General features: G+C 46.1%; 1 protein-coding gene across 1 annotated transcript; it reads right to left on the bottom strand.

The window, feature by feature from the left end:
- Positions 1-821: 821 nt before the first annotated feature.
- LOC133130946 (zinc finger protein 319-like) lies at positions 822-10,876 on the bottom strand. The gene is made up of 2 exons (XM_061245961.1): positions 10,471-10,876; positions 822-5,737 (listed from the first exon to the last, which is right to left on the bottom strand). The coding sequence occupies exon 2, from the start codon at positions 5,348-5,350 to the stop codon at positions 3,593-3,595; it is 1,758 nt and encodes a 585-aa protein (XP_061101945.1). The 5' UTR covers positions 5,351-5,737; positions 10,471-10,876; the 3' UTR covers positions 822-3,592.
- Positions 10,877-11,320: the final 444 nt, after the last annotated feature.

Below are 11,320 nucleotides of genomic sequence, written 5' to 3'. Positions count from 1 at the left end.
GCACCCAATAGTTTAGTCAAGATGAGGCTAAAACATTGAAACGTTTGCTTTAATCAGAGTATTATATATCACAATGTAAGTATATGGTGAGCGGGGTGTTCTCCATTACATTTTTACATATAGAAAAGCATACAACATTTTATCAGGGCCATAAAGAGCATGTTCACAGTAGCATGAAATGGCAAATTCGTCACCTTCCACTTCTTTTGAGTTCAGAGTTTTGAGTTTATTTATACACAGTCCTGAAATTTGGCAGTGGGCTGCAGAACACATTCTGCACTTCCCAAAACAGGAAGCACATGTACAAGTTTGCTAAGCGTGAAAGTAGTGGAAATGGTTTACAGTATGTGGTGCATGTGCAGGAGAGATACGCTCATTTTTCGGTTTGTGGATAGCACCACAAATACGCTGTTATGTCTATGTGTCTACCTGTATCACACAATAGTTTTTTTTTTTTCATCATTGCTGAAAGACATTGTGATACAGTTCTTCCTCAGCCCCATACAGGACAGGGTGGGCAAAACACCACATGGTTTGCCTGTCAAAAAGTGATCTCGTTCAATGATAAAGTAACGAAAGGCGACATTAGGGCAGGAGGTAAGAGCAGTTAACTGCCAGTCGAAAGGTTGTTGGCTCGAGCCCCGCCCAGCGTGTCAAAGTGTCCCTGAGACACCTAACACACTGGCTGGTGCCTCGCATGGCAGCCTGTTGATGTTGGTTTGTGTGAGAATGGGTAAATGAGAGGCGCTCTGGACAGAAGTGCTATATAAATGCAAGTACATTTACCACATTTTACATAAAGAAACTCAAAACACGCAACATTCCAGTATTCATGAAAAACGTTTATTTGTTAGTGCTGTGTATTAAATGCTACATAGATATTTTTTTTTTAGCTTGAATATCCACATCCATTGCTACACACATGGATTTTACAGACTCTTCCACAAACTACAAATGATGATGAAAAGAAAAAAAAGAAAAAAAAAAAAAAAAAAATGATAAGAGGGATGTGCTCCCTAATACACGGGCTACCACTTTGAGCATGCGCAGAGCAGGTGAAAGGTCATCGCCACGGCAAACAACCCCCACCAGCTCTCATCCCAAACGCCATTCAAACCCCTACAGTGAATATATATATATGTATGTATATATTTTTATATATATATTTGATAAAGATATTAATTAAAAAAAAAGAAAAGAAAAATATACAACACTTAAACTTGCGCAAATACAAAAACATACATTTTTCGTTTCAACCGAATTATTTTTTGAGTCAGTTTTTTTCTTTTCTTCCATCAATTATTGGGGAATTGAAAAAGGGAAACGGCACACGATCTTTACTGACCTTTCAGTGGAGGATGACAGGACTGACTCCACAGGGAAGGACGGACAATGGCAGTCAGTCAGACCTGGGGCCCCATCCAGCATCACACAGCATCTCTCTCCCCATGTTTAAGGCTAAAGTGTCATTAAGAAAACTGATAACTGATACTGCAGTTCAGCTGGACACTTTTAACAACACTGCCGCCAGCAGTCTGGGAAGCTACTGGTCCAGCGAGACCACTCTGGGTTCCCAAACACGCTGCCCTGGTACCACTTCAACACACAGCCCTGAACATCAGAGGCAGAAGGGGCTCCTTAAAACCATTTTAAACTCTGTTGCACGGCATTTTCGACGAGTGTCGCTTGACAAAAATGACGTATTTTAAACTGAAAGCATCACCCTCTGCTGGGTGTCTCAGCAGTGGGGTTCGAGCCCGAATGCAGCTGTGTTGGCCATTTCAAATCTGGGTGGGAATTGGACAAGATGGACACCAATAATTTATTTATTTATTTTATAGTGTTGTACGACACATTTATTCAATGTCACACACTTACGGAATTCGGTTGCGTTTTTATTTGGATTTGTTGCTGCACAATTGGACAGTTTACAAATGTAAACAAATGGTGAAAAGTTTGATATCTTGTCGTCTTGGGTGTCAAATAGAACCCTTCGGCCTTCGCTGAAATATAAATGTTAAACATTGTGCGACAGCTTCATTTTGTTCTAGTGTCACTAATCGAAAGCGCGGCGCAACAAAGTTTAAATTCGGCATTGTCCTCATACTGGCCCTGGGTCAGTTCCGGACCAATGCCTAATCTCTGCAATTTAACCAAAACATCCAGAGGACTGATATAGTCCTTTCCACAGTAAAGAGCTCCACACCAAAGATAAACTGCATTATACACAACTCCACCAACTCACATATATTGGGGGGCGAGGGTCATCTAAATGTATCCCCTTTTGGGAAAAAAGTGGTAAATAAAAGCCTACAGTAAACACGGATACACATAATAAAAAGTTAGAGAAAACAGCAGATTCATTAAACACACAATGCAATTTCTACTACATGACCAGTTAACATTAGCATACATACTTTTTATGTACATACAGTAATACCAAGACAGTTTGTAGGAGACTGAATATCTATACATGTGAAAACTGTATATAATGACATGAGTGTGTGTGCATGTGTGTGTATATATAGGAACATCTATGTAGTATGGAAGAATGTGTAGGGCTCAGGGAAGCCCCAAGTCATCTTAGGTGGTGACATATTTGACATACTGGTTCCTGACATATTTGGGATCTGGTAAAATTTGTACTTACTGCAATAGCCACAGTGACGGGCACGTACGCACATTTGTAATATCTCAAAACTGGACTCAATCTTTTCTCGTTTAAAATAGCTTTTTAGGCTACTGTACCTGTGAGGCCAGGAAACGTATAGGAATACTGTATGCATTACATACGTACAGGGTTGCTAGGCCAACGTGATTTCTTTGGGGAGGGGGGGAGAGGGGGCAGAGGATCGGATGATGTCTTTGAAACTTCCTCTTGTTGAGGTCTAGAGGTCCGTTTTGTCTTCTTGTTTTTGAGTTAATGCAGCTTTTAAAAATCCCACCAAAAGCAGGCCACGGACAGCCCTATCCCAACGAGCGCCCCAGTAGATCACGGAAGCTTGTGCCCGGGGCGTCGGGTATTTTGGCAAGAAAGAGTAGGGGCTTCAGTCGAACCGGTGGGCCACTCAGTATCCTCAGAGAGGAAGCCACCAGGCAAGATCGGGGGCAGAGAGGTGTCGTGTGACACAGGTGTTCAGGGCACAGGCAGGGGCAGGTCCTGTGTGTGAGACTGCACTGTACCCCACACAGCTGCTGGGAGACGAATACACCCGTAGGGCGGGGAACGCTCCCCACTTTAGTTCCCCGTTTGGGGCTTGAGGTGCGGAGGGCCCCGCTGTCCTTTGTGGAGAAGCGCTGGTTATTTATATACTGAAAGGGACAGGGCACTAGTTCACAGTAGGGGTGGGCCACTATTTGCTATATCACAAAGAGGGGGTGAGGAAAAGGAGGGAAGGGCAATTGTTACTGGTGATTGGGCTGGAAACTGTACTGTACTCTGTATTGTTCGAACAAGGGGGGGGGGTGAGTTCTGGTTACTGTACGCAGAAACAAGGGGCGGGACACCGGTTAGTGTACACTCAGACGAGGCGGGGGGGGGGGGGGGGGGGGGAACTAGTTACCGTCTGCAAAGCACAGGGTCGGGGTGGGGTTACTGGATGCAGGGGGGCACGGGGTAGCCCCCCCCCTCGGCGGTGTGCTGGACGGTGTGCTCCTGCAGCGCGCCCAGGTCTCCGAAGCGCTCCCCGCACCACACGCACTTGAACTGGGCCTCGCGCGCGTGCACGCTCTGGTGCTTGGCCAGGTGCTCGCGCTGCTTGAAGCCCTTGTCACAGGTGGGGCACTTGAAGGGCTTCTCGCCCGTGTGCACGCGCCGGTGCCGCTGCATGTCCGACGAGTACTTGAAGCGCTTCTCGCAGTCGGGGCACTTCAGGGGCTTCTCCCGCGCCGGGTCGCAGCGGTGCTGCACGAACTCCGACGAGGACAGGAAGCGCCGGTCGCACAGCGAGCACTTGAGCGGCTTCTCCGAGCAGTGCGCGTTCTGGTGGCGCTGCAGCGTCGACGACTTCTTGTAGCCCTTGCCGCAGATGTCGCACTTGTAGGGGCGGTCGGGCGAGGAGGTGGCCGCTCCGCACTTGTGCCGCAGGAGCTCGGCCGAGTGGCTGAAGCCCTTCTGGCAGGAGGCGCACTTGAACAGGCTCTCCATGCCGTGCACGTGCTGGTGGTAGAGCAGGTGCGACGCCTGCAGGAAGCCCTTGTCGCAGAGGTTGCACTTGAAGGGCCGGTCGGCGGAGCTCTTGTGCGTGCGCCGGTGGCGGACGAGGGCGTACTGCTGCTTGAAGCTCATCTGGCACTCCTCGCACTGGAAGGGCCGCTCCTCGGAGTGGGTGCGCGTGTGCTGCCGCAGGTCGGACGGCCGCTTGAAGCCCTTGCCGCAGGTGGTGCAGCGGAAGGGCCGCTCGCCCTGCGGCTGGCACTGGTGGTGCAGCAGCTCCGACGACTCCTTGAAGTGCAGCTCGCACAGGTTGCACTTGAAGAGGTGCTCGCCCGAGTGCGCGTACATGTGGCGCACCAGGTGCGAGCGGTGCTTGAAGCTCTTCTCGCAGACGGCGCACTTGTAGGGCCGCTCGGAGCTGTGCGTGCGCTGGTGGTGGGCCAGGTGCGAGGACTGGCTGAAGCTCTTGTCGCAGGTGTCGCACTTGTAGGGCTTCTCGCCCGTGTGCACGCGCTCGTGCCGCGACAGCTCCGACAGGTGGCGGAAGCCCTTCTGGCACACCGAGCACTTGTAGGGCCGGTCGGGCGTGGAGGCCACGAAGCCCGTGGGGGCGGGCATGCCCACCGCCGCCCCGCTGGACGCCGCGCTGTCGGACGCCGGCTGCTGCGGATTGGCCGCCGAGGTGGTGGGCGTGGCGTTCCCGGAAGAGCCCGGCCGGTACGTCTTCTCGCAGATGGAGCACTTCATGGGGTTGCTGCTGTTGTGGGCGTTGTGGTGCTGGGCCAGCGAGGTGAGCAAGGAGAAGCCCATCTTACAGACGCCGCACACGAAGGGCTTCTGCTCCACCTGCACGCACTGGTGCTCCAGGAGGTCGGTGGCCTGGTGGAAGATCTTCAGGCACTGCGTGCACTGGAAGGAGCGGTCCTGGCTCACCATGCACTGGTGCTCGTGCGGGTTGGCCAGGTGGGAGATGTCGTGGCCGCAGGCCCCGCACTTGTGCCCGCCCTCGCCCCCGACCTGCAGGGAGGGCTGCTGAGGCTGGGCGGCGTGCTGCTGGCCGTGCTGCTGCAGGGCGGGGTCGGGCTGCAGGACGATGCCGTACACGGCGCAGCCCAGCGCGTTCTCTGACCCCGGGGGGATGGCGTGGACCACGGGGGGCGGACCCACGCCGTGCTGCTGCCACGCCTCCGTCATCCTCGCTCTGGCGAATGGATTCAGCTTTTCAAATTGTGTCGCCGAGTCTCTGGATCATCGGGAGGGGGGAGGGGGTGGGGGGGGGGGATACTCGCTGGCGCCAAGTACGGCGTACCTGTCGGGGTTCGTCAGCGTACGTGCGGCTTCGGGGACGGGTAAGGGTGCGTGACGTTTTCAGACCTCAGGTGACCTGTGGACACGAGCCTTAACTAGGATACCTGCCTCATGAACAGAGATTTTATCCACTGATGTCCAGAGATGATGCAGCACTAATGGTAAGCAAAGTCCACCAAAAGTCAGAACTATGATACAACTGTAAGCTTTCAACAACGGTTCAGAAGAGACCTGCTGGCGCTGACCGCGTCCTCCTGGACCCACTGATATTCCCTGCAAGCAGAGGAGAAATTCATTACTATGCAATGCCTTTCCATACTGTGTCAATTGGCAGTTTTAAAGGGAAAAAATGATGGAAGCTGGCTTTCGTAATGATTTTCCAATGAACAATTCCAAGATTGAAAAGTTAAGATGACTGTCAATAAATGTTCCTTTCCTTTTATTTAGCACCACTGCAGGAAACGGGGGGGAGAGACGAAGAACTCCTGACTGGGACTGTAGGGTGTTCAGTGCTAATGCTTGGTTTTAAATTTAAAGTGATGCATGTTGCCTTTGGCAGGGATCCCAGTGCCCCTCACATGCTGGGCCAAGAAGAATAGTCTCTCAAAGCGAAAACGCGCCCCCTGTGGTTCCAGAAACTCCACAGTAACAAGGTGGACGTTGTGGAGGCTGTCGCACGCACACGCTCAAAGCTAACTTATGGTGGGAGAGATTTGGAAGGTCTTAATTGTTTTGCGTTTCATTTCTGGTGAACCTATTTGGTAATTACTTACTAGAGAATGAGGAAAACGATTGAGATGGGGCTTGACATTATTTTCCTAGCCAAGCTATCACCGTTGATGTCAGGTAATGTTAACCATGTGCATGCACTTGAGTGTGTGGGCCCACACAGTCTGATAGCAAATTCTTATTTCCCCTGAGTTGTAGCGTGTGGGAATGATAACGGATGCAGTCCAAATCAAATGTTGATGTAGGGCCATAGAGTTCTAATACATAATCCCTCTCACTGCTATTATTAACACCACTTGGTAGCCAATGTCACACAAAAGAAAACTGAAGAGGATTTGCTCAGAAAAACCCCCAAAAAACTGTTGCTCAAAATGATATATTTGCTTACCTTAAAATGTAATAACCATGTTGCAATACATTTATTTCTGACCATTCAACTTGATCATTAGGCACCATCAGCATTCATTGCAAAGTACTCCAGACAAGATTTGATTGTTTAGCCAAAAAATTTCTCCAGTCACAATTCATTTTGGTGTGAAATGTAAATACGCAAGTAGTTGCAAAATGCACACCCCCAGGTCCCCAGCTGGACAACAAACTGCTTTTGGTAATTCATCTCTTTGTTATTATCTTAGGTACACATTTTCAACATACTTGAAACTTATATCACGTTTACTGTAACTGAGGCAGCTGGAAGTGGTTTATTCCATAAAATAATCACAGTAGGCCAATTCAGACAAGACCACTGTTGCTTAATGATGTGAAAAATTCAACTCATGCAAGTCACGGGAGAGGTGGAATTGTTTTCTCAAAAGGTGAGGTGAAAGTTAGCCCTCCAGGCTACAGGACAAGGCGGTATTAATATTGTCAATCATGTCTGTATTTGGCAGTCCAAACCCAGCCCAATAAAACAACATAAGCTGTGTACTGAACAGTGCCACTGTCACCACAAGGAGGAATGGCTCTTTACAAAACACTTTTAAGCACATGGGCTTGAGGGTCAAAACATTAGTAAAAAAATAAATAAATAATTTAAAAAAAACTTTAAAAAAACCCCACAGAATATATGGATCTCAAGTGTGTGGTGTTCATTCTTTTCTTTTACTGCAGTGACTACGACAACCAGCAAAATGGTGGGCGTTGATTCCTCTTCTTTTTTTACCTGGGTAGCTCACCACTGGCAAAGGTGCTCATTTGGGCTGTTAATATATATAGGAAAAATAAACTGTTAAAATTTGCATTGGAATAGGTAATTGTGTGCGCTGAGAATCTAACTTGTCCCATGTTCGCTCGTCCTCACACTTGGTAACAACATGGCTGGAAACTGGGAGTGGAGAAGGGGAATTTTGGCCCTTTTGGTGAGCCGCACATCTTTCGGCTCCATTTGTTCGTTTGGCTTACTTCCCCATCCGTTCACTGCTTCAGGGGAAAAATGAATGTTGCTCAGTTAATTGTTTGTTCGTTGTGCGCTACTACTCTGCATGCAAAGGGTGTGCTTAGTCCAATGTTGTCAACAGGCTGATTGTTTAAATTCACCACAATTACTTATGTACTTCACTCAGAATCAGTGGATGATCTATATTTGCCTAAACTTGCATTAATGATGCAATTTTGATGTTATAACATTTTAGCATTTTGTATCATTTTCAAATCTGTTGCTTTTTGACATACAATATATTTTCGTAGCTCCAATTGGCAGCCATAGTGCTCACCACTCAGGGCTCAACAGCCAGGACTGCAGTGGTCGAGCACAACTGACTTCATACAACCAGGAGCAGGGTGTGATTAATCACGCAGACTTTAGTATAATCAGTTCTTCAGGATTCTCCAAATTAGCCCCTCCGGATAACATAGCAGGTGTCTGCCCACCACCAGCAGAGTCCTCTTGAATGATCTCACACACTCCCTTTCTCTGGCAGTTGGCCTAAACTCAAACTGTCAATCATGAGAAGTTTTTTTTTTTGTACACTAAAAATCCCACCATATAATGACGATTGGCATATAAGAATCCAGTCATGTTAATTATAGCATGCATGACATGACTTAGCTAGCAGGTAACACTACTAAAACATGCTGACAATTCACTGACTTAGTACCCTCGACAGGTGTGAAGCAGTGATTCAGGAAATACACATCTTTGAAAGAATTTTCAGTCTATACTAAAGTCTTTTTGAGTTTATTGAGGTTTTGATATTGTTTGAAAGGGAGAAGAAACTTTTGATGCTGCTGGCCACGATCAAAGTTCCACTTTGAACTTACAGGAACCTGCCATATCTCTGAACAGGTATACAAGCCAAGACAATATAAATACAGTTAAATATAGTAGTTCATAGTACAGTCCATATTATATGTGTATAAGGATAAACATTAGTATAAATGCATCCACTGACATCTAGAAATATAGCCTACAGCTATCCATAATCAATATCATAACTTACATGTAGCACCATTTTTGTTTTATTAACAGTTTTTGTTTAAATAATTTTACAATTGTATGCTCAATTCTTCGGTGACCTTTGCCTGTATAGATGAACGAGTGCTTTAATAATGTGCTTTGAGGCCTTGGTGCCCCATGAAATCTTAGCTTTGCCAAGGACAAACTGACCTACCCAAAAAAATAATACAATTACATGAAGTCTGACAAACGAACAAATGAAAAAAGCTCAACAAATTCAAAGTTTAAGCTTAGAGGCATTGCATTGTCATTTGCCCGACCAATATCTCTAACCCTATTAATTATGAACTAAAGTGCAAACCTGATCATATCTCAGTATCCTTATCTTGTGACACCTGATCAATATGGGTACAGATATCACCTATGATGAACCCATAGCACAGTGATGAAAATACACAGCCTATTCAATATTTCAATTCTCTGTGGAGGAGACAATGTTTTGTTTCCACCACACAATAACAAACTGATTGTGTTGCAATGCGGGTGTGAGGCCTTCACTGCCAAGCTCCTTTTGTTTAATTCACAATCAATTTTCAACACACACGACTCTGCAACGGGATATTTCTGGTGTTCAACTGACAATCAGTAGTATTCTCTATTGAAGGCAGTCTGACAAAAAAAAACCAAACAAAAAAAAAAAAACTCAACCACTAATGCAATTGAAAATTGAGGGATGTGCAGCGGGTTACTTTGCCTTAATTACGAATCAAGTTAAAACAAACAAAAACATCTGACCGAGTAACGTTAGCGCGTTTCATTTCAAAATACTTTAGGGGAGGGAGGAAATACGCTAATAATTAGTAGTGGTGACGGCCATAGAAATTCAAAAAAGAAAATGGTCTAACTTTTTGAAGCCGTGTTATCCCAGTTGAAAGATGCCCCGTTTACATTTCCTCGCAAGGAAAAAGTCCCACCAAGTCAGTAATTTATTTTTGATTCAACAAACTCAAAAGGGAGTGTTCTAAGGTGGGCCCGCTGCTTTAGCAACTGTCCGGTAATACAAGTTACCCCTAAATGATATAGTCTAGCTAGTTAGCTAGCTAAATGTAGTGTAAGCAGTCATGTAAGCACAAAAGCGCGAAACATAGTAAGCTGACGTTAACAAACGCAGACTTAAAACATCTGGAAGTCTATCTGGACACAACACCAAGGCATTGTTTGATGTAGATAAATGGGCTTCCTGTAAGGTTAGTTAGGTAGCCTGCTAGCCTCGCGCTAAATAATGGAGGGAAAATAAACAGTGCTAGGGTACCGGACGAGGACAAAATCATAACTATCGTGAAATCGTTTATCTAGGATAACTGGCCATCTAGCCAATTAGCCATCTCCTTATATTGCTTTATAATTACTTCGACATATATTGTATCGATAGCTTATTTTAAAACAGAAAGCACTCAACAACATAGCTCTACCTTAGCTAGCTAACCGATGTGTAGCACCAAGATCTTTCCTTTTTCTGGAACCATTCTTCGCCATAGTCTGTCTTAAGACTAGGTTGGCTAGCATTGCAATCAAAGTATAAAACCAGTTCCCAACTCTGTTTGTTATGCGCGCTTTAGAAATTTTGATTTAACGTATACTTGGAAATTAAACAGAACTTGTTAACGAAGGACGCAAAGCACCAAACCATTCAGCTAAGTTGGCTAGCTTGCTTACCAACTCGGCTGCGTCGGTTTTAGGGCATATTCCAACACACGTCACGTAGCTAGCTAGCGTTCGCTAACCAGCTAGAACACAACATAGCCATTTAGCTATATTCCAGTCAAAGCTACAGAAACATATGCACATTGACGTTTAATCATTAGCATGGCTGATTTAATACCTTAGAAGGCGTTTGGTGTACTCCTTCAAGCAACGCAAGATGAATCTTGATTTCTGCGACAAATGTGAGATTATATCGGTTGTCTTGCGCAGAGAATGGAGGCCCAGTACTCCGGATCCGTGGACACTCGGCCGGTTGAGCCTGCTCTCGTCTCTCTACCTTCGACTACTCTGTTACAGGCCGGACCCGGCTGGAAAGAGCGGCTTTGTGTATTGTTTCCTACATAAAATACGCAGCTAGCCTAATTTGAGTTTTTTTTTTCTTCCGATTTCTCCAGCGGTCCCTTTGATAGCTTCAACTCCCCCCTCCCTCCGGAGGCCCGTGGCTATTCTTTTCTCTCCCGGTTCAGGGGCCAGACTTTTGCAGGAGAATATTCACAATATGGCACAGTACACGGGAACCTGAATACAACCGGAAACCCAACTAGGCTGTAACACCCTAGTTGTAGCTCGAGTGCTAGTGAGCACTCCAAGAGGGGCGTTAAAAAAACCCGCTAGATATCATTGAATGTGTTGAATCATTGAACTGAACGACATGGCAAGCTAGATAACTAACGTGAAGTGGTTAGCTATTTAGCAAACTCTACACAACTAATACATACAAACAAAAATTTCCCCATCCTAAATACACTAGTTCTATGCACAGGAACGAAAACGAGTGAAATAACGTTACATTAATGCTGGCTAGCTAGTCGCTAGTAGCTAGTAATAGTTTCTCAGTCAGAGAGTTCGCTACATTTCCGAAATCATCCAGATATCAGGCATTATATCGTTAGCTGACGAGAATATTTAGAATAACGATAGTTCACCGAAATATACTAATTGCATTGATATACACACTAAAACAGTAG

This window comes from Conger conger, chromosome 6, assembly GCF_963514075.1.
Source record: "Conger conger chromosome 6, fConCon1.1, whole genome shotgun sequence".
In the NCBI taxonomy this organism is placed as follows: domain Eukaryota; kingdom Metazoa; phylum Chordata; class Actinopteri; order Anguilliformes; family Congridae; genus Conger; species Conger conger.
Note: the sequence above shows the minus strand (reverse complement) of the source record. Positions and strands in the feature narration are given on the sequence as shown.